Source organism: Aegilops tauschii, chromosome 4 (assembly GCF_002575655.3).
Source record: "Aegilops tauschii subsp. strangulata cultivar AL8/78 chromosome 4, Aet v6.0, whole genome shotgun sequence".
NCBI lineage: Eukaryota > Viridiplantae > Streptophyta > Magnoliopsida > Poales > Poaceae > Aegilops > Aegilops tauschii.
This window is the reverse complement of record NC_053038.3, coordinates 507,705,140-507,728,000: the sequence shown is the minus strand read 5'-3', so window position 1 is coordinate 507,728,000 and position 22,861 is coordinate 507,705,140. Positions and strand designations below refer to the sequence as shown.

Below are 22,861 nucleotides of genomic sequence, written 5' to 3'. Positions count from 1 at the left end.
TGAATACATAGACAAACAGAGTGTCACTAGTATGCCTCTACTTGACTAGCTCGTTAATCAAAGATGGTTATGTTTCCTAGCCATAGACATAAGTTGTCATTTGATTAACGAGATCACCTCATTAGGAGAATGACGTGATTGACTTGACCCATTCCGTTATCTTAGCACTCGATCGTTTAGTATGTTGCTATTGCTTTCTTCATGACTTATACATGTTCCTATGACTATGAGATTATGCAACTCCCGTTTACCGGAGGAACACTTTGTGTGCTACCAAACGTCACAACGTAAATGGGTGATTATAAAGGTGCTCTACAGGTGTCTCCAAAGGTACTTGTTGGGTTGGCGTATTTCGAGATTAGGATTTGTCACTCCAATTGTCGGAGAGGTATCTCTGGGCCCACTCGGTAATGCACATCACTATAAGCCTTGCAAGCATTGTGACTAATGAGTTAGTTGCGGGATGATGTGTTACGGAACGAGTAAAGAGACTTGCCGGTAATGAGATTGAACTAGGTATCGAGATACCGACGATCAAATCTCGGGCAAGTAACATACCGGTGACAAAGGGAACAACGTATGTTGTTATGCGGTCTGACCGATAAAGATCTTTGTAGAATATGTGGGAGCCAATATGGGCATCCAGGTCCCGCTATTGGTTATTGACCGGAGACGTATCTCGGTCATGTCTACATAGTTCTCGAACCCGTAGGGTCCGCACGCTTAAAGTTACGATGACAGTTTTATTATGAGTTTATGTGTGTTGATGTACCGAAGGAGTTCGGAGTCCCGGATGAGATCAGGGACATGACGAGGAGTCTCGAAATGGTCGAGACGTAAAGATCGATATATTGGACGACTATATTCGGACTTCGGAAAGGTTCCGAGTGATTCAGGTATTTTTCGGAGTACCGGAGAGTTACGGGAATACGTATTGGGCCTTATTGGGCCATACGGGAAAGAAGAAAAAGGGCCTCAAGGGTGGCCGCACCCCTCCCCTTGGTCTGGTCCGAATTGGACTAGGGAAGGGGGGCGCCCCCTTCCTTCCTTCTCTTTTCCCCTTCCTCTTTTCCTATTCCATATGGGAGGTGGAATCCTACTAGGACTAGGGAGTCCTAGTAGGACTCCACACTTGGTGCGCCCCCTCCTAGGGCCGGCCTCCTCCTCCCTTGCTCCTTTATATACGGGGGCAGGGGGGCACCCCAGAGACACAACAATTGATCCTTGAGATCTCTTAGCCGTGTGCGGTTCCCCCCTCCACCATATTACACCTCGATAATACCGTTGCGGAGCTTAGGCGAAGCCCTGCGTCGGTGGAACATCATCATCGTCACCACGCCATCATGCTGACGAAACTCTCCCTCAACACTCGGCTGGATCGGAGTTCGAGGGACGTCATCGAGCTGAACGTGTGTAGAACTCGGAGGTGCCGTGCGTTCGGTACTTGATCGGTCGGATCGTGAAGACGTACGACTACATCAACCGCGTTGTGATAACGCTTCCGCTGTCGGTCTACGAGGGTACGTGGACAACACTCTCCCCTCTCGTTGCTATGCATCACCATGATCTTGTGTGTGCGTAGGAATTTTTTTGAAATTACTACGTTCCCCAACAGTAGCGTCATCGACCTTCGTCACAGCAGCAGCACCTAGGTTCAGGGAAAACCCGGGCTTAGGTCCAAACCCTGGTGGGTACTCCAGATCTTCCTCTCCACCATCATGCCCTTCCACACCCTTGGTGGCCACTGGTGCGGGCTGAGGAAGGACGGTGTTGTTGTTGGGTCCCTTCCCCATCCCTTCTGTACCATCCTCACCAACTTTTGCTGTCACTGGACACAACGCCTTGTTGGGGTCGTCCTTCTTTTCCTCAGCCTTGTCACTCTCCGTGTCCAGCTTGATCGCATTCACAGCAGCGACGGCCGCTTGCACCAGGGGGTTTGCCAGGACTTCAGTTGGCACACCCCCAATCCTCACAGCCGCTGGTTTTTGGGTTGCCATCAGGGCTGCTTCAGACTTCTCTACGCCGAAGTTGAGGAAGCGGCGAGTACTGCTAGCTTCTGGGACCACAACACCACCCCTACTGCTACTCCTCTTGAAGGGCGATGCACGCATTGCTGCCGAGAACCTCATCTCTTGGAGGTCCTCGGGCAGCTTACAATCGCGTTGGCTGTGCCCTATGTGTCCACAATAGCTACAAAACCTAGGCAATCTCTCATACTTAACACTAAGAAGGTACATCCTTTTCTTTTCAAGATCATGGGACTCTAGTTCACTACGTAGGGGTTCATCAACATCATGATTCACCCTGACACGCATGTAGTCTCCCCAAATCCGTCCTTCCCTGTCCGCATCCACTTCAAGTACCTCTCCGAGCATTGCACCAAGCTTCATGGCCACCTGTTCAAAAAGCATGATCGGTGGCGCGTCGTAGATGCGGACCCAGATCGGCATATGGCCAACATCGACGTCGCCGGGGCTGACACTCCCGTCAACCGCCGTCATCAGGAAGGCGTCCCCCTTGTGAGTCCAGGGGCCGCTGTTGAGGATGAAGCGGAGGTCTCCCTGGCGCTCGAACTCGACGAGGAAGCGGTTGTTCTTGAGGGGTGTGTAGTTGACACGCCCTCTCAGTCCCCACTTGAACTTGAGCTCCTGGAATAGCCCCACGATGTTGAAGACCTGCATCGAGAAGAACAGCCCGACGGCTATCCACCTCGATCGCATGGCCGCCCTCTCTCTGGACGGGTTCAGCTGGACCAGATTCCACGCCTGCATCTCCATGCTGACGGGAAAGACAGGAGCCACGACATGATCATTCACTCCGTACCTTGCACTTTGGTTGGCCCCCACTCCTTGACCTTCAGGAGTACGGTATAGATCCCCGCGGTCCCGTGATGAACCGCCGCGAGCTAACGCCCTCGATCCCAGGCCTGGAGTCGACCTGCTCGCCGCTGTCCATCGGGGCCTTGTTCTTGCCAGTGCCTTGGTTCGCCATTGCAGAGAAGCACACGATCTCAATGCTCTGTGGTGTTTGGTTGTGGTTGGACGTCTCCCTCAGGCAGACCTTTAAACTCCCGTGTTGCTCTCCCAATCTTGGGATCGCCTTCGTTGGATTTGACAAGATTTGATCCTCTTCCTTAGGCTGTGCTCTATCCGTATCAGGCGACCGATCCTCACATATTCCTTTGTCCGGTGGATCTGTTTCCTCCCGGCCCCTTCTATTCCCATCCGTGGTACTGCCTTGACGGCAAGCAGCTGGCGCTCACGGCCTTTCACGTCGTCGCTGCACGTTGCCGGGCTGGTGCCGTCCGCCGCTCGTGGCCAGCTGCATGCCTGCATCAGCACCGTCAAGGCCATTGGACGTCAGCGCATCATGCTCATGGGCGGGGCGCTCTTCCTCGCCGGTGGCGCCATCACCAGCGTGGCCATGCAGCAACATCGCCGTGCTTACCGTCGGGTTCACCAACCAGGTAAGTATAAATCGCCATCCCCGGTGCAGTTATTTAATCTATCTACGTGCATACCACGCCTGTGCCAGTGAAGTCAAGTCTTCGGTTCACATATACACTGCGTATAAATCCAGCCGTTGTTCGCTGGACTCAGTCGATCTTGCAGTGGACTTTCTTTTTTTGAAACGAGGCAAAAGATTTGCCATTTTCATTGATTAAGAAGAAGAGAATTGCCTGGTTAATTGACGGAAAACCGGGCTAAAACCGATACAAACTCAACCCACATGGCATGGGCACCACCGGCCAACTTGGCCACCGACATGGGACACAAAGCTGCAAAGAAGAAAGGCATTCGCCAAGGAGTCGCAAGCGTCATCTTCATCACCGGTTGCCTCGAACGAGCGACTCCGACTTCACCATAGAGCTCCAACCTCGAAGCCAACCCACAAACAGCTGCATAGAAGCCACGACGGCACATGCCACCGGATGGCCACACGCGCAAGCAACCGACAGCTCCGACTTTGACGACGAGCCTCACCAAGGAAATATGCAGGACTTGCGCCGACCGTGCCCTAAGAGCACCTCGGACACGCCGGGAAGAACCGACTACCAAAGTCCACGCCGCGACCCGAGCTCCTTTTGACGCCATCATCGTTGCCAGATAGAAACCAGCGCGCCGCCTCAGCAAACCACACGGCGAAGATGCCGCCATCCACCAGTCTCCCAGTCGTAGCCGGCTCCGAGACGATGCCCCCAAGGAGGAGAAAGACGCGAAGACGCCTCCATCGCCTGATCCAGCGGATCTGAGGTTTTCCTCCGAAGCCCAAGCCGTGGGGAGGAGGAGCCAAGATATCTTCGGCGCCACTAACCTCGCTTGCTTAATTTTAAGTACAAGTGGAACCATGCATGGCTGGACTTGACCCAATAACAATAGATTGAGTGACGAGCCTTCAAAGTCTCTAGTTGACCTCGTGGCACAGCTGGCTGTTTGGTCTCAGTTCCTAGTACAAACATGACTCTTTTAAATTCAATTGATTCTTATTCTCTTTCCGGATGCACTTGAAATGATTCTGTACTTACGCTGAACCTCAACAAGTTCCAACTGATACCTCATATGAGGAATCATATGACTATCGAATAGCAATGGACCGCTTGGCGAACTATATAATACTCCATCCGTTCCTAAATACAATTCTTTTTAGGCATTCCACTATAGAGACTGCATTCGAATGTATATAGACATCTTTTAGAGTATAGGTTCACTCATTTTGCTTCGTATGTAGTCTATAGTGGAATCTCTTAAAAGACTTATATTTAGAAACGGAGGGAGTATAAGTCATTGCAATGAAATAAAAAGGAACTATGGGCAAATGAATCGTCAGCAATCATGTCGTCGATCATTGTTCTGATCGCTTTAGAGTTTTATTTTTCATTTTCCTTTTCCTCCGCTAAGGCAGAGATGGTGTCTTGTACGACTTTGCTCTTTGCTGGTGTGATTCTTCATATATGTGTATGTGTTTGTTATAGTATTGATTGTATGCATCCAAGTCATGCAGAGCCCGATTGTGTGCTCATTGAGTTTGTATTACTTTGATGCTTCATTTTAAGTTCATAAAATCCACATTTTATCTAAAGAAACACCATTTCGTAGTGCAGAATGTTTCATGTGCCTTCGGCAATATTTCGCGTTGGAGCATAAGAGCATCTACAACCGGTTTTCTTTGTTTCCTTCTCGAGTTTGACTGTTTTCATTCTTTTGCATTGGTTTTGTTTTTTTTGGGAGGGGGGGGGGGGGGGGGTATTAGTTTCTCCGTTTTTCTTTCATTTTTTGTATCATAGGTTTCTTTTTTTTAACACATGTCTACTTTTTTTCAGTACACAATGGACATTTTTAGTGCATACATGACTTTTTTTATGCACGTTCAACATTTTTCGAGTACATGATTTACATATTGCTTTTCATATATGTTCTGAACACCTTTTGAATATATGGTCAACATTCTTCCAAGTATATGTTGAACATTTTTATGGTAATAAAAAAATTAAAACTACATGAAACTTTTATTGCATGATATAAATATCTTTTAAATGTTTTCAGTAGACAATGTACATTTCTAGTGTATACGCGAAATATTTTTTTGATACACATTGAATTTTTCAAAAATAAATGATGTACATTTTTATTTATTCATGTTTTGAACACTTTATTGCATACATGGTCAACATTTTTTCAAATACACGTTGAACATTTTTATTGTAATAAACATTTTGTAAAACTATGCAAGTTTTTTTACATTGTACAAACATTTTTAAATGTCACATTGTTTTGTGCAACACGAGAATATTTCTTTAAAATATCGTGCACACTTTTTAATGGTAAGAAATATTTATGCATTTTTTTACATTGTATACACATGTTTCAGAAATTTCACACATAGCTTTTTGAAACGCAGGAACGTTTTTCATTGTCGCCAACATTGTTTTTGAAAGCTATCAAGATTTTTTTTAGTTGTGCTAACATTTTTTTACCGTGTTAACATTTTCAAATTCATGGTTTTATTTTAAAAATAAATTGAACTTTTTAAACTATATAAAAAAGAAAAAGAAAATTAGGACGTCAACATGTCATCAGTGTGGGAGACCCCTACTGGGCCAACCCAACCCCTACGCGGCTGCCTTCCACTTGCTATAAGCGAGGCATAGGCGCGCGGGCCCATCTGATCGAAGGAGTATTTCTTCAGGAAAAGGCAATCCTCCTCATGGCCCATGTGACCCCGTTGAACCTGGCCCTAATGACACCTGAGGTATGAGAAAAATAGAAAATGCTTAATGAAACACCAGACCATAAGAGTGTCCGAGAATGTTACAATTATTGACATACCGCGAGAAAAATATGCTGCACCGATAACATTCAGGAAACCATTCAGCAGGAAACTTGTATGCTGCAATGTCAGGTGTTCGAGATCTTACGTCTAAATGAGATCAGACGACGAATGTTGATATTTTTTTTTATAAATTTGGTCAAACGTGAGAAGGTTTAACGGAAGGCAAGCCGAATATGTTAATGAAATGAAGTTACCATAGTGATAGTGTCACCCGAAAAAAAAAACCGCAGTGATAGTGATTGTTTTAGTTAGACAGCTTAAACTCAATAGACGGTGGAGATTTCATCTCCTGCCGCACTGCCGCGGACCACCCTGTCCAGCAAAAGCACTTCTTTCGGCGGCGGCGGCGCGAAGGCAAAGCCGGAAGAATTAGGGTTTAAGCCATGGCGGCCGAGGACCAGATCCCGCGAGCGCAAGCCAACCCCGAGAAGACCAAGAAGCGGAAGAAGCCCAAGAAGGACAAGTGGGGGCAGCCCATCGCCGCCGCGGCCGACGAGCCGGCCGTCGAGCAGGTGCAGGAGCAAGAGGCACCTGAGGAGCCTGTCGCAGCGGCGGCGGCGGCGGCGGAGGGTGGGGAGGGCGCGGGGAGCTATGAGCGCGGCAAGGTGGTGGCGAGCGGCATGCCGTACACGACCACCGAGGAAGAGATCCGGGAGCTGTTCGACCAGTTCGGCCCCATCCGCTCCCTCCAGCTCTCCCGCTTCCCGGACTCCGGCAACTTCCGCGGCCTCGCCTTCGTCACCTTCGAGGTTACTACTGAACTTATTCTGCTATCTTGTTGTAGAATCGTCTTTCTGTATTTGCTCCTGGTACAAAGGTTAAGAAAGTACCAGTAGCTTGTTTGTACCTTAATCAACATGTTGTAAGACAAATTGGATATTGCACTTGTTGGCACTACCCTGCTAACCATTTTGTTTATGCCACACTGTCACCTTATTCTGTCAGTTTGTTGAATGGGCTATGTACAATACAGTGGTGTATGTGTTTGCCCGTGTTCGATCCCTGATCCTCAATTTTAGTTGTGGACTCCCTTTGCATGATTCGTCACCATATATGATTACCAATTGCAGACTGGTAATCATTTGACGGCATTTAAAATTTTGGAATTCCTTCCATCATACAAGTGATATTCCCTTATCTTGTTATCGAGCAAATTTGCTGTTGCTGCTCTATGCAAGTACTACAAAGTAAACTGAAGACGTTTTAGAATTTGGAACATGTAATTAGTTGGCTTCTTAGTTCGTTTAACTAAAGCTACTTCACTGTATTATGTCATTTACGTCAGCTGAAATGAATTTACCATGAAATCTCTGTGAGATCTACTAAGAAAACTGAAGAAGTTTTAGAAGTCAGAAACAGATAACTAGTTGGCTTTTTAGTTCGTTTGAACAAGGCTGATTCATTCTGCTTTATTATGTCATTTCAGTCAGATGAAGTTGCCATGAAATCTCTGGAGCTTGATGGATCCAAAATGTAAGTTTCAGTCTGACTATTGATTTGTGTCTTACTCATGTCATCGCACAGGTGAATTCCCTTGTCACTGACACATATACTGCTTGTACAGCGGTAACAGGTTTATGAGGGTCGAAAGATGCAGGGTAACTGCTAGCTCGAAGAGGCAAAAGAAGACAGAGTTCCAATCCGATCCTGAGAAGCCTGATGGCTGCCTCTCAGCTTATGTCGGCAATCTCTCATGGAACATCACCGAGAAGGACTTGAGGGATTTCTTCAAATCATCAAGGATTGCATCAATAAGATTTGCCATCGACAATCGAACCGGAGATTCTCGTGGTTTCTGCCATGTTGATTTCGAGGACGATGAATCGCTCGAGAAAGCTGTTGGGATGAATCAATCTGAACTGCGGGGAAGACCTGTGAAGATAGCGTATGCTATCATCAACAGGGCTTGAAGGCTGGCTAGCTGGTGCTCAACATTTCGCATTATTGAGCTAGTGAGATTCAGTTGTAAGGTCTTGCCCCCTTCACTGTTTCCATTATGTTTCTATAGACCAAACATGCCATATATTGGCCAGAAGTAATGATCGTGTAACAAATACTTTTGGGCTGCATCTTATCAATCTATCTTAAAAATCATGCTGCTCGTTGTTCTGTCCAGCACAGTTGCAATGGCTTTGTAGTAGAGTTGTGTAAACCTGTCTGTCTTATGTTTGTATGAGAAAACCTATGTCTGCACATCCTCTTAACATGTACTCCCTTCGTCCCAAAATAAGTGTCTTAACCTTAGTACAACTTTGTACTAGAGTTAGTACAAAGTTGAGACACTTATTTTGGGACGGAGGGAGTACCTTTTAGCAGGGGATGTCTGTAGAGCGGAAGAGCGGAACCGGATTCTCTAACATTGTGAAGGAAAGTCATGGTGCTACAGTGTTTGTCTAGTGTAAAATGAAGAAGAAAAGTTAGGGACTGTTAGTAGGTAGGTTGTTTACTGTTGGTATTTACTGTAAATATAAATAATTTAAAATTAATTTTATGTCACCGTCAATTTGTTTGTATGTAATTACTATAAATGTACACAATAGATCATCAATTTGTAAATTAATTTAAGTCATTTTAGCCATAATCATATGGATAGAAAGAAGGAAGTTAGGGTATTGTAGCTTCTCTAACTTTCCTTCTCAATGTTAGAGGATCCGGTTATGATGTTTTTCGGTTATTGTTGAGAGTTTATCTCTGATGCTCCACTTTGACAATACCTGTAACCATTCATGTAGGGGGCATATCGTGTCAACAAGGATTATTCAGTATAGGATTAACTTATTAAGTAGGGTCATGCTGGTTATGCTATATTTATCCTGGTGGTCCTAGTGTAGGAAAGAAAATAAGGCAAGTGCATTGGAGACCACTGTCACCTTTTTTCAGTCTGTTCGTGGATCAAGAAGCTAAGAACTACTCCCTCTGTAAAGAAATATAAGAGCGTTTAGATCACTACTTTAATAATCTAAACACTCGTATATTTCTTTACGGAGGGATTATATATGCATTTGAGGTGATCAGTTTGCGTGTTATTGTGAGGGCCTAAAGGGGCTGATGACTAAAAAGGAAGAGGTGCTCGGCGTTTAGCATTAGTCTGCTACGGAGCTTCAGTATTCTGACTTCAGTGTTTGGTTTTGGCCCCCTCCACGGTGATGTTTTGTTCACCAAATGTAATGCTTGTGTTTCAAACAATTGGTGGCTACATTTTTACAAGTCTATCAACGTTCTCTGCTCGCCGTTTAAAGTCTAGCTGATACACCACGCTGTTCATGTTCAGCATGGTTGCGACGACTTAAAGTTTGCACAGCTGCTGAAATGCTTTTCTTTTTTCTTTTGAGAATATAAGACTGTTCTTTAATCCAAGTCAATCGTAGAGTTATGTAAACCTGTGTCTGGTAGGTTTTTTTAACATCCTCCCTCTGTAGCTAATTTATTCACATGTTTGTTTGCAAGAATGTCTGTCCCTGTGATGCACCTGCTGCCCAGTGTCCGACGATGACATTTTCCGGTTCCTTTCAAGAGACATCACATCTCTGGTATATGCAGCACCTAGAGCATCTCCAACAGCCGCGCTAAACAAGCGCCGCGCCGCAAATTTGGTCATTTTAGCGCGCGCGAAACCGGTAGAGTGGCTCCAGCGGACGCGCGCGGCATATGGAGTTGGACGCGCGGTCCGAATCGCCAACTCGCGCTGTGTATTTGGGACGCCCGCTTCCGCGCGCGGCACATACGAGCGCTCGCGCCGCACTCTCTCCTCCCCGCCACCTTCGCCCTGCGCGCGCCGGCGCCGGCGAACTGGACCCGATGGACGCACGCGCCGGCACCCCGCTCACCCCATCCTACAGCCGCGACCCCTCCACCGCTGCCGCCGCCGCCGCAAACCCTAGTGCGGGGAGCGTTGGCCTCGCCTCCGCCGGAGCTCCTCCGAGCATCGGCCTCGCGCGCGGCCTCTTCATGCCGTGCCCCCCCCCCCCCCCCCCGAAGCTCCCCAATGCGGCGCGGCCGAAGAAGGGCAAGACATCCGCGAAGAAGAACAAGGCGGCGGACGGCTCCGGCACCTCGAAGGCGAGGAGGAAGAAGCTTGCAGGGCGCGGCGGCTACCGAAGCGCCGGCGAGCTCACTCGTTGAGCCGGCGGCCGACACGCACAACGTGTTCGACGATATGCCCCAAAGGTAGAAATTTTTTCCAACTTTTCTTTTCTTGTTATTTTTTGAATGCATTCATATAGATAGCTTATTTGCATTGTTCTATATATTTTGTAGTCTCAACGATGATGCATACATGTCGACTATAGGTGTTGGCTCCAACAATTCGCATTGTCTCAAACCAATGACATGCATTTCGAAGACCATGAGTTCGAGGTGGACGAGGATGGTGAGGGCATTGTCGACGCGCCGAAAGGAAGAGCGGGCAATTACACCAACGTCGAAGACATCTTACTATGCAATACTTGGTTGCAAGTGTCGAGGGATCCATCCGTTAGAGGTGATCAAAGTAGGATGCTTATTGGGGGCGGATGAAAGAACACTTTGATGTTCGCAACGTGGGTGGAATTGACCGCTCCGAGCGATCTCTTCGGTCCCGGTGGTCGACAATCAACAAGGATTGTCAAAAGTGGGCGGCTGCACAAAAGGCGGTTACAAGTTGAACCCAAGTGGCACCAATGAGGACGATAGAGTAAGTGGCATTTCATCCATGTTCATCATACTTGTTGTTGGTGTTTAAAGTGCTAACTTGTTTTGTTTTCATGTAGTACAACATTGCACAAAACTTGTTCAAAGGAGAGGAGAAGAGAACCAAGAAGGGGAAGATCAAGAAAGGAAGGATATTTACCTTGCCTCATTGCTATGAAGTGTTGAAGGATGATGAGAAATGAAAGAAGCATGATGATTTGGATGATTTAGATTTGAGCAACAAACGCAAGCGAACAATTGAATTGGATGATGATGAGGAGGATGATGATGCATCAAGTGATGACGGCAAGAGAAGCCCCACACACAACTCGGTTTCATACTCGAAGCCAAAACGACCGGATGGGTGCAAGAAAGACGCAAAAGAAAAGAAGAAGAGGAAAGGAGATGATGAGCTCAAAAATGCTATGGAAGCTATTATGAAGGCAAGAAAAGAAGCCAACGAGGTGAGGAAAATGGCAAGGAACCAAGATGCCGCGGCCGAGGAGAGGAGGTTGGCGGCCGAGGAGAGGAGGGTGGCGCCCGAGGAGAGGAAGGTGGCTTTGGAGGAGAGGAAGGTGAGCAATGAGGAGCGAACTAGATTGTTGGAATGGGAGAAGCACTTGTTCTTCTTGGACACATCTATCCTTAATGAGGCGCAAAAGGAGCGGGTCAATCTTGCCCGTGAAGAAGTCTTGATCCAAAAAAGAGCCATGATTCGCGCAATGGGTGGCGGTGGCCTTGGCACCATGGGAGGCATGGGTGGCTTCGGAGCTACCGTGGGCGGCTTAGGTGCCATGGGTGGCTTTGGAGCTACCATGCATGGAGACCATGGGAGCCATGGGTGGCTTTGGAGCACCGCCCGGCGCCATGGCGGCCATGGGAGGCATGAGTTTTGCTTCTCTCATGGGAGGCATGGGTGCACCTCCGGCCGCCATGGGCGGAATGTCTTCCGCTGTGCCTCATACACCTTCCCATGAAGATGTCGTTTGCCAACACCGTCCGAGCTTCACGTGATGCGGTGCGCGACAATGATGATGAGGAGGAGGAAGAATCATCTTCGGAGGAGGAAGAATCGTCTTCCGAAGATGAGGACGAAGACGAGGACGAGGCTTGATGTGTCTTTCGTTTGTGTCATGAACTTGGTTTGCATTTTGAATTTGGTTGGATGAACTTGTGGGCATGATTTTGAACTTGTGGGCATGAACTTTTATTCATCAACTTGTTTGTGTGAAATTTATATGCCATGTTCATCGTATTTTGAATGTTTGAAATTCATTTTGTGTCTAAAATGCAATATATGGCAATGTCCCGGCGAGTCGCGCGCGCTGCATTTTCTGCACGTGCGCTGCATTTTAGCGCGGCTGTTGGAGCCAACGCTGCCGGCCGCGCAAAATCAGGCGAAGGGCGCGCGGGAAAGTGGTTTTTAGCGCGCGGCGCATTGGGCGGCTGTTGGAGATGCTCTTAGACACTACATCTAACTATTCATGTTAGGAGACGCGCCATGTCACGTAGGGGTGGTTATGCCGTCTTTATCAGATTCCTGGCTGTCACTTTGTTCTCAGTTTTCTGGTCCCTCCATCATGAAGCTACAATGCATTAGAATGAGTATGTTCGTTGCTCCAGTCAAGCCCATCCTTTATAGTAAAGCTAACGTGTGATTTAGCATCTATCTATCTTTTTTCTTTTTTGCGGAATTAGCATCTATATCCATCTGACCGCGCGGCTGAAGCATCTAGCTTTAGGCTTCGTTTGGTACTGCAATGAACATTGGTAAGCTTGTTGGTCGAGGTACATTTATTTTCTTTCTTTCTTGCGCTTATAATAACATTGCTATTATCGATGATCTGAACATACATGTTGATCAAGATTGTATTCATTTCCGTGAATGCAGCTGAAGAGTAGTCTTGGGTACCTTTTTTTTCTTCGAAACGGAGGCATAAACTTTGCCTCGTACGTATTTTAAGGGGGAAAGGAGAGTTGAGGTTACAACACGACCCAAAAGCAAATGCAAAAGAGGTCAGGCATGAGTTGAGCCAAATGCTTTGCGCCCGCGATGACCCAAAGTCTTGCTTCTTTCTTAGAGGATAATTGGTTTGATGCCAATATTTGGCATTGCCAATACTTGACAAGCCAACAATTGGCAATATCAAAAGTTGCCAATAATTGACAACTTTTTGTGAGGTTGGCAAGTAAACATGGTAGCCAACCAAGCACTAGCCAATTTTTGGCGTCAAACCAATTATGCTCTTAATGTCCTCCATAAGAATTGTCGTAGGGGAGGATTTGATGTCGAAAGACCCTTGTGTTCCTCTCATTCCAAATGGTCCAACACATGAGCATGTTGATAGATGCCATTGCACTCCTATTGGGAATGCTGCTTTCGGACATTTTGATCCACCAATCTTTTGTGGACCTCTCCATAGCCCAAATGGTGGTGTCAAGGTGCACTAGTTGGACCCAATATCTAACCATATCCCAAAACCTCAAGGTGTAGCGGGATTTGTAGAGCGAGTGGGAGAAAGTTTTCCGTCTCTCTTTTGCATAAAGGGCAAAGGCCACAATTTGGCCAACCACGCTTGGCTAGCCTATCTACCGTTCAAATCCTACCTTGGATATCCAACCACGCAAAGAATTTGGCCGCGGGGGGGGGGGGGGGGGGGGGGGGGGGAGGGGAGGGGGGCAGGGCTTCCAGACAGTGTTGTTCATAGTGGTGCGGATTGTCCCCAAGAATTTCGTCTTGTACGCAGAGGCTGCCGAGTAGCACCGAACTATCATGTGCTTCCAAGAGATGGCATCATTGATGTCCACGAGGAGATGGATGTCACGGAGCTCCAACCAAAGGGAGATGCACTCGCGAATGTGATCCATGGAAACTGTGTTGGGAATTTTAATCTTTAGAACCCAATCATTGTCCTTCACTGCATCCTTGACCTTCCAATTCTTTCTAGTTGAGCATTCATAGATGAGTAGAGCAATCTCCTTAAAATTTCTTGCCATTCAACCATGGCGAGTCCCCAAGATGGGTGCGGTCGCCATTTCCCACGGGGATGGTGGTGGAGGCATGAAGAAATTCTTGTCTTCATCGTCGCACGGGTTGCCCAAGCCCACCCAAAGTTTGAAAGGCTCCTCCCCACTCAAACCACAACCACCGCAATTTGGGAGCCCGAGCGAATTTTTTGAGGTTGAGCACTTCGAGGCCCCCGGTGGCACAATGTGTGTGTGCGTGCGTGTGTGTGTGGGGGGGGGGGGGGGGTGATGTGGTAGATTGTTTGCGAGGTGAGGACGGACTTGACAAGGGCTGCCCTGGCAATGGTGGTGATATTTCTTCCGCCCCAAACGGCGACCTTGGAGGCAATGTTCTCTTCAAGATATTGGAAGTCCACCCTTTTGAGTTGCCAAACCAAAAGGAGTAGCCCCACACACTTGATTGGGAAGGCCACCCTATCTGTCGGCAAGCTAGAAGGACTTGTCTCAAGGTTTTGATGGCCACACCGGATTGGAACAACCACGCTTTCTTAAAAATTTGCGGGCAGCCCTTACATCCCCAAGACGCCCCCTCGGCCCTGAATTTTGTATAGAAGACCGTGTTGAGTGGTCGACTCAAGGATTTTTTGCAAGGTGCCAATTGCAATGATGAATAGGAGCGGTGAGAGGGGTTCCCCCTGCAGGAGGCCCCTATCATGCGTGATACGCAGCGCGAGGGGGGGGGGGGGGGGGGGGGGCACTCTGCTGAGCAGAATCCGGGACGAGGACATGTGTAGCAAGGGGGCAATCCAGTCCCTAAGTTTGGCCGGGAAGCCGCGGTGTTGGAGAAGATGAAGCAAATACTCCCACTTCACCTAGTGAACCAAAAGCCTTTGGAATGTCGAGCAGGGACGGATTTTTTTGATGTTGTGCCTGTTAGAATGCTACTAAGAGAAAACAAACCGCGAATAGCAATACTGTCTCATCTCACTGAAATGGTTGGTGAGCTCATCATTGCCAGCCAGCAGCCGTGCGCACCTACGATAAAGGTGAATCGAACCTCAGGCTGCCGGTCCTTGCAGTCCGCTCCCAGCTGAGGCGGGGCTTTGAGGTTTCCTCTTCCCCTCCTGTGCATTCATTCATCACTTCACACAAGGCCACGTGGGCGGAGCAAGCCAGCTACCCGTAACTGACGTTGATTTACTTTTCAGGTTAGGAATGATGGTGGTCTCTCTTGTTAGAGGAGGCGTCACCGACCGAGTTAATTTACCGTCTTTTGTCTCTGCCTGCTTTCAAGGTCAGAGCTGCTGCCGCGGCCAGTGACCCTTGCCGGAAGTGCTCTTGTGCCGTGTCCGATCCAGATCTCCCTCCGTACCCCAACCCACACCGCACGCAAGACAAGTTGAGGAGGCCTGGATGGACGCATGCACGCATGCATGCATGCGACATGATCGACCCCCCGTCGCCACGCCACGTTGGCCGGACCTCCTTCCAGGCGACTCCACTCATGATGATTCGATCGATCTCCATCTCCACGGCTGTTTTTGGCCGATCTAGATCGGGAGGAGGACTCTCGATCAAAAACAGCAACAAAAGAAAAGATTGAGAGAAGAAGAATCGGATCGTGCCCCCGAACATCGCGCCGCAGCACGCGTCCGAACATGCATGGGACGGGACGGGAGCAGAGCGAACATCCCCTGATCGGCCGGGACTAGGCACATGCACGGCGGACTACGTGGGCTCACGGTCACCAGATTGATCGATCGATAGATAATTACCACCGACACAACCGTGGAAGAGTGTACTACTGCTAGTACTGGACCATGCACCGGAGCGCGCTGCCTGCCTGGTGAAGGACGACGTGGCCACCGCATTCGCCTTGAATGGGTCCGGATCCCCACCAATCAATAATCCAGCTCAGACTCATCACGTCTCGGGCCCCGGCCAACGCCAATTCAAGGCCTACTTTGATCCGATTCTACGGCACACGTACCACGTATGCCCCCAGGACATGCACCGGGCGTGTGTGATCCCAATGTTTCCGAACCGAACCTATCTGGGCTTCACCCCCGTTCCCAACAAGGTAAAAGTGCCACTGTACGCTGAATGTCAACGCTGTGGTCTGGTCATGCGGTTCGCAATCACCGGGAGGGAAATCGCATCGTGTTTCGTCGGCAACGCACCTGAACCTGAACCTGAGCTGACTGTGCTCGGCGTCGGCGTCGGCGTCGCGTTGGGCCGCCTGAACCTAATGTCTAACATAAATGTGCCTTGCCAGATGACCGTGCTCCAGCTGGCGCCATCAAAGAACAAAAGCTTCCATTTCAAGAAAAGAAGGAACAAAAGCTTCAGAGCCAAATTTTGTACTACCCCTCTCTCAGTTTACAAGGCGTGCGCGTACCCCTAGGTCGTTAATTTGACCAACCTAATACAAATCATATATTACAAAAAATATAACAACAGAGTGTCGGGATCCACACTGAAATGAGATCGAACAAAGGAAGGAAACCGTGCGGAGGAAGCCAGATGCAGATCTCTTTTAACCGTCACCACGCTGCTACGGCAGCACGAGCAATTAAGTGCGGGCACCGATGTCACACCATGCCATGTTCCCCTGTGAGACGCTCGATTGACTGAATGGATGAATGATGAGGAGCTAATTTTGGAACGGATCCAGATCGGACGGAGGGATCGCCCGACCCTCGTAGCCCCATCGCCATCGTCACGCTACACACCACGAGTGAGTGGGATGACGGACATCCTCGTCTGCTAGCATGGACGGATGGGCATGCCTGCAACTACGTGCACTTAGATCTTTTTTTTTTTCGGTTGAACGTGCACTTGGATCTTGCATATTAGGCCAACTCCAACGCAGTGATCCTTTTGTCCGCGCATGTTCGTTTGAGTCCAGACGACCAAAAACGATGACCCGACGCAACAGCCAGCGACCCATCTCATTGTTCTTGTCTGTTTTGTGTTCGGTTGGACCTATTTCCGTCTCATTTTTTGTCGGATTTGGGTCTGAAGTGGAAACAAACCGACGTTTCCTACGTACTCCTCATTCGTCTCTGTCCGCTGCATGTCCGACCTGGCCCACCTGCCATGCACCCATCCACCTTCTTTCTCTCCTTCCCCACCATTTGCTCATCCAATGAGCCGCTGCCTCTGCGCGTGATGTGTGGGAGACATGGCAACCGCGACATCGTAGTAGCGCCGTTGGAGACCCTGCACTGTCGTGCTACCAGGAGGTGGGTCACCGGCCTGCTCACTGGTGCCGTCGGGGGCGTGCCGGCCGCTCCTCCTCCTCCAGCACGAGGAGCTGGAGCTCCCGTCAAAGACAACCATGACACCCGTCGCCGCCGCCGCCCCATGCTTCTTCTCCGTGCGTTGGGCAGCTAGAGCACGGGGCGTGAACTTGGTGAACCGAATCTCCCACGTTGAGTCTCTGTGCGTTGGTTGCAGGACAACCATGGCACCCGCCGCCGCCGCCGCCCCATGCTTCTCTCCGTGCGTTGGGCAGCTAGAGCACGGGGCCTGAACTTGGTGAACCGAATCTCCCGCGTTGAGTCTCTGTGCGTTGGTTGCAGGACAACCATGGCGCCCGTCATCGCCGCCGCCTGCTTCTTCTCGAACAGGACAGCCATGGCGCCCGTCGAAGCTTGCGCCACCTTGCCTCACAATCTCGACGCCGGCTACCCTACACGTCGGATTCGGCCTCCCGCTCGTGTGGAGCTCGGGAGCCTATTGCCGATCGTGTAGAGGCCTTGCTCGTGAGGGAAGAAGGTCGCGCTCACCCTCGCCGCTCGACCCCAAGACGCCATCGCTCCGCTCGCCGCGCTCTGCCTTGGCCGTGCCGCCCCCACTTCGTGTTCAGCGAAACGCCGAGGCGGGCATCTCACCAAACGAAGCAGCATCGTTGAGTTCAAAGGCTCTGTCCGGACGCGTCCATCTGTCGGCTATCCGTTTTGCTGATCCAAACGTACAAAACGCGGAGAAAAGCGGACGCGATTTAGGTCTTCCGTCGGAGTTTCCCTGATAGGACTATATATATGTAGTAAAAAAGCTGTACATATAACCTCCACTCGTTCGTTCAGATACGATCAACGTGCTCGTTGGAGACAAAGAGCGTCCGTTGGGTCTGCCCTTTTTCGACCCGAACAAACAAGGCGTCGTATTTGCGCCACTTGGCTCCACGCCGCTTCCCACCCGGACCGGGCCGTATCGCCACTAAAGCAAAAAATTTGGTTTTTTAAGAGAGAAGAGAACAAAAACGGTTGTGATATCTGCTAGAGAACAAAATTTCCCCGGGTGGCCCACGGCGCAGCGACGGTGCCAGTACGAAACCGAGTAAACAACGCCAGCCAGCCAGCCAGAGTAATAATAAATAAATAAATAAACCGGCCCAAAAATAGCACCCTTACCCGTGAGCGTGAGCGTGAGAGAGGAGAGAGAAAGCGCGCGAGAGAAACGACGCCATCAACAGCAAGCGGCGCGAGAACCCATCACACCCCACCCCCCACCCCTCCTTCCCCCCGATCCCCAATCCGCCTCGCCATGGACCACCACCAGCACCAGCAGCCGCCGTCGCCGGCGGACGCCAATTCGAAGCCGCCGACGCCGTCGAGCACGCACGCCTCGCGCCACGCCTCCGGAGCGGCGCCCTCCTGGCCGCCCTCCTCCGCCGAGGGCGCCCCGGCGCGCGGTCCGGCGTCGTCGTCCGCCTCCTCGGCCCCGGCCACGCCGGCCTCCCGCACCGTCTACAGCGACCGCTTCATCCCCAGCCGCACTGGATCCAACCTCGCGCTCTTCGACCTCGCCCCCGCCCCCTCCTCCTCCTCCGGATCTGCCGCCGCGGCCGCGCCCCCCTCGCCCTACTGCGCGCTCCTCCGCGCGGCGCTCTTCGGGCCCGACACGCCCGACCGCCTCGCCTCCTCCGCCGGGGCCTCCTCCTCCTCCGCGGCCTCGCCCGTCGGGTCCCCGGCCGGCGGCAACATATTCCGGTTCAAGGCCGAGGTGCCGCGGAACGCCAAGAGGGCGCTCTTCGCCGGCGGGGACGACCAGGACCTCCTCTTCCCAGGCATCTTCACCCCCAAGGGCTCCGGCCCCAGGAAGATCCCGAGGTCGCCCTACAAGGTTGGTCGCTTGCTTGCTTCCGATTTCACTTCTTTATTTGCTTTCTTGGTGTGGGGAATTCCTCTTTATCTTCCTCCCTGGTCGCCAAAGGTTCGATTTTTCCTCATAATTTTCATGCGCAAAGAGAGAATCTCACGGGAATGTGATTCTCCTGCCTTCTGTTGATGCCAGGTGCTGGATGCGCCCGCATTGCAGGACGACTTCTACCTCAACCTCGTGGATTGGTCTTCGCACAATGTCCTCTCGGTCGGATTGGGGAATTGCGTCTACCTGTGGAATGCATGCAGCAGCAAGGTGTGTGTGCGCGCAACCAATGTCATCCTCGCACGATTCCTTTTCTGAGGATTGGAGAGAGAGATCCTAATAAACAAGTTTATGGCTCCGCAGGTCACCAAGCTCTGCGATTTGGGGGCGGACGACACCGTTTGTTCCGTCAGTTGGGCGCAGCGTGGCACCCACCTTGCTGTAGGGACTAACCAAGGCACCGTCCAGGTTTTCATCTTGCTCCCATCTGAAATTGATCAAATGACATGTTCAGGATCTGTCAGAGTTTAGGATGATACTTCAATTTATTTTTGCCGAAAGCTTCAATTCAAACACAAAATAATACAGTAGTAAACCTTGCATTGTGGAAACGACATCGAAGTAAGATTGTGGGAGTTTCAGAAATTTGCAATACTACTACAGCTCACCAGCAGGGTACTTTCATCAGGGGTTACTTAGTTGATGATAATATTTCTTCCTGCTTATACCAATTTCTTCTAGAAAAAATCATGACCAATACGTCAAGTCAGTGCTGCGCATATACCACCAATGAACGAGGGAAACGATAAAGTTTTGTAAATAACCTGAATTAATGTAAACATCATCTTTATCAATGTGTACTTTAGCCCATATTTCGGTTGGTAAAACTTAGTAATCCTGTTAATGTTTGGTATTGGTATAACAATTTGACATTCCAGGGGTGTCTAAATTCTGAGTTTCTGATTATCATCTTCGATGTTATCTTATTTAGATATGGGATGCAACACGCTGTAAAAGAATGAGAACCATGGAAAGCCATCGCATGCGAGTAGGTGCTCTTGCCTGGAACTCTTCATTGCTTTCTTCTGGCAGTCGTGACAAGAACATCCTTCACCATGATCTCCGTGCTCCGGAGGACTATGTTAGCAAACTCACCGGGCATAAATCTGAGGTAATATTCCCCTGACTATTCATATAATATGGCGTGTTATGTATTCCCCCCGTAAAGAAATATAAGAGTGTTTAGATCACTAAAGCAGTGACCTAAACGCTCTTATATTTCTTTACAGAGGGAGTACATCATTACAATCTTTTACCAGTCTGTCCAACGTTTGGATCACCATATTGGTCCTCCATTTTGCAGTTCCAAATAATTTATAATTTACTTACAAATTTCTGAACTTATCAGGTCTGTGGGCTCAAGTGGTCTTATGATAACCGCCAGCTTGCATCTGGTGGAAACGACAACAAAGTAAGATTCATACCAATAAGTTTCCATCACAGTAAAGTGCATGGCACATGGTATTCAAGATCTTGTCTTCTTTTGCTCATGCTATTTTTTTTCTTTCTTTTACCAGCTTTTTGTTTGGAATCAACATTCAGTACAGCCAGTGCTGAAGTATACTGAGCACACAGCAGCTGTGAAAGCTATTGCCTGGTCACCTCATCTACATGGCCTTCTTGCATCTGGTGGTGGAACTGCAGATAGATGCATAAGATTTTGGAATACGACCACAAATACACACTTGAGTTCCATGGATACAGGGAGTCAGGTAATAATCTAGTTATCTAGTTCATCTATCAGCTACATGCATCCCTTGTTTGTGTTTTTGAATTAAATTGATTTCTTATTTGCACTTCAAGTTTCAAGTATAATCATATCATATCTACTCTTAATCCGGGAAAGTCTTGTAGCCTTTTAGCACCGTTACTGACTGAATACTTCAGCCATACCAATTCACTAGTTACCCTGCAAAAATCAGAAAAGATCTAGACTGGCTGAGCTCTGTTGTACAAAAACTGAAGTTTTAGATCACCTGTACAGCTCTTATATAATGCAACCGAATTACTTACAGTTCCATCCTCCTAAAAAGCGCAAAATTCATATAAAATGGTATCATGGATTCCTTTTGGAAATAGTCCATGGATATTTTAATTGCTATGCTTTAGTAGCTGTAGACAAAATTGATTCTTTTAGTTGTTCATGTTAAGAGACCTGCACAGATATCATGTTTTCTGAAGGCACGGGATTGCTTATGTAGAATTGTGAATGGGTAGAGTTAAACACGCTGTTCTTTACATGTACTGATGATGCTAAATGTCTTAACAGGTGTGTAATCTTGTGTGGTCAAAGAACGTGAATGAGCTTGTTAGCACCCACGGATACTCCCAGAATCAGATAATAGTGTGGCGGTATCCAACGATGTCAAAGGTATGTCACAAGCTTACACTGCAGCTCATTTATACCATACTGTCTCTCATTAGTTATTAATTGTGTCCATTCTCTCTATTTGTATAGCTTGCCACGTTGACAGGACATACATTCAGAGTATTATATTTAGCCATCTCCCCTGATGGACAGGTGAAATACTCCCTCTTTGATCCCTATACTATGGACCTGACATTTTTTTAGTTCTGTTCTTCTGTTTGAGGTATCTAGTGTACTTTGTTCTCACTGTTTTTTTTTTCTCTTATCAATATCGACATCAACAGACAATTGTTACTGGTGCTGGTGACGAGACGCTCCGGTTTTGGAACGTGTTTCCGTCTCCCAAGTCCCAGGTACTTGCTTGATCTTTGAAAATATGGTTTTCCTGTCTATATAACTCCACTTCAGGCGGCGTTCCTCTTAACTGTCTTCCTTTTCCTGTTATACAGAGTTCCGACAGCTTAAGTAGCATTGGAGCGACATCATTTGTTAGGAGCTACATCCGGTGACTCGACGAAATGTAGTTTCATCGAGCTTGTAAGTTATTGCGGCAAGTGTTGATGGTGATCAGCACCATTCAGTTCCCACACGACCTCCTCCGGTCCATCTGCCGCCAAAGCCAGCACCATTTTAGAGATTGCACGGCAGGGGATGATTGACTGGCTGGCTTGCGCGGATCCGATCCCCTCCCCCCGCGCCGGAAGCGGCGCATATCTATTGTTGTAGGATCGAAGTTGGGAAATGTTCATGTCAGGGAAACATGGACCTTATAGATCCCCACAGTTACGCGTCGAGAAGACCATGCACTCCGTCCTCCTGTTTATGCTCCTTATGTTCCCCATTGGAACTGCCCTGCGAACCAAACTGTTCCTTAACATTGACTTATTCATGAAGCCCTTTTGATTTCATTTGTTCTGTTCTTTAGAGGGAAATTCTTGTTTTAGGAACTGAGAAATCTGTTGGTGTGTTGTTTCCTGCACTTGGCTGATGATATACAAAGCTGTAGCTCTATTCAGAACGTCATGAAATTCAGAACTGGACCTCAGTGGCCTGTGTCAAGGCCTGTGGAGGAATTCAGAATTTGGCCATGTCCTCTGACGGATGCAGTGAGTGAAAATTACCAGTCTGGGTGAAAATCCACATGTTGATCCACCGATTTTTCGGGTACCCCCTAGTGGTGGCAGTTACTGTTGTGTCCGTGAATGTGAGAGTGATTGGTTTTGGTAGGACGTCGCGATCGGACAGTGCGTGACAGCATCTCTTCCTCTTGAAGAGGCGAATAAAAGATGGGGTTATCCGGTTAGCAGCAGCTAA

General features: G+C 48.8%; 2 protein-coding genes across 2 annotated transcripts; both read left to right on the top strand.

Annotated features, from left to right (window-relative positions):
• The first annotated feature begins 6,610 nt into the window (after positions 1-6,610).
• LOC109776993 (phragmoplastin interacting protein 1) lies at positions 6,611-8,424 on the top strand. Its single transcript, XM_020335657.4, has 3 exons — positions 6,611-7,079; positions 7,757-7,803; positions 7,895-8,424. The coding sequence occupies exons 1-3, from the start codon at positions 6,714-6,716 to the stop codon at positions 8,238-8,240; spliced, it is 759 nt and encodes a 252-aa protein (XP_020191246.1). The 5' UTR covers positions 6,611-6,713; the 3' UTR covers positions 8,241-8,424.
• Positions 8,425-18,381: 9,957 nt separating this feature from the next.
• On the top strand, positions 18,382-22,635 carry LOC109776994 (protein FIZZY-RELATED 2). The gene is made up of 10 exons (XM_020335658.4): positions 18,382-19,095; positions 19,267-19,389; positions 19,483-19,587; positions 20,111-20,290; positions 20,528-20,590; positions 20,697-20,891; positions 21,449-21,550; positions 21,638-21,700; positions 21,832-21,900; positions 21,997-22,635. Exons 1-10 carry the CDS (start codon positions 18,517-18,519, stop codon positions 22,054-22,056), a joined length of 1,539 nt encoding a protein of 512 aa, XP_020191247.1. The 5' UTR covers positions 18,382-18,516; the 3' UTR covers positions 22,057-22,635.
• The last annotated feature ends 226 nt before the right edge of the window (positions 22,636-22,861 follow it).

Bases quoted from the DNA above. Each gene is read 5' to 3' on its own strand.
- LOC109776993 (XM_020335657.4), top strand. From the start codon at position 6,714: ATGGCGGCCGAGGACCAGATCCCGCGAGCGCAAGCCAACCCCGAGAAG. The intron at 7,080-7,756 runs GTTACTACTGAA...ATGTCATTTCAG, and splicing joins TCGCCTTCGTCACCTTCGAG to TCAGATGAAGTTGCCATGAA. The intron at 7,804-7,894 runs GTAAGTTTCAGT...CTGCTTGTACAG, and splicing joins GAGCTTGATGGATCCAAAAT to CGGTAACAGGTTTATGAGGG.
- LOC109776994 (XM_020335658.4), top strand. From the start codon at position 18,517: ATGGACCACCACCAGCACCAGCAGCCGCCGTCGCCGGCGGACGCCAAT. The intron at 21,701-21,831 runs GTGAAATACTCC...CGACATCAACAG, and splicing joins CCATCTCCCCTGATGGACAG to ACAATTGTTACTGGTGCTGG. The intron at 21,901-21,996 runs GTACTTGCTTGA...CCTGTTATACAG, and splicing joins TTCCGTCTCCCAAGTCCCAG to AGTTCCGACAGCTTAAGTAG.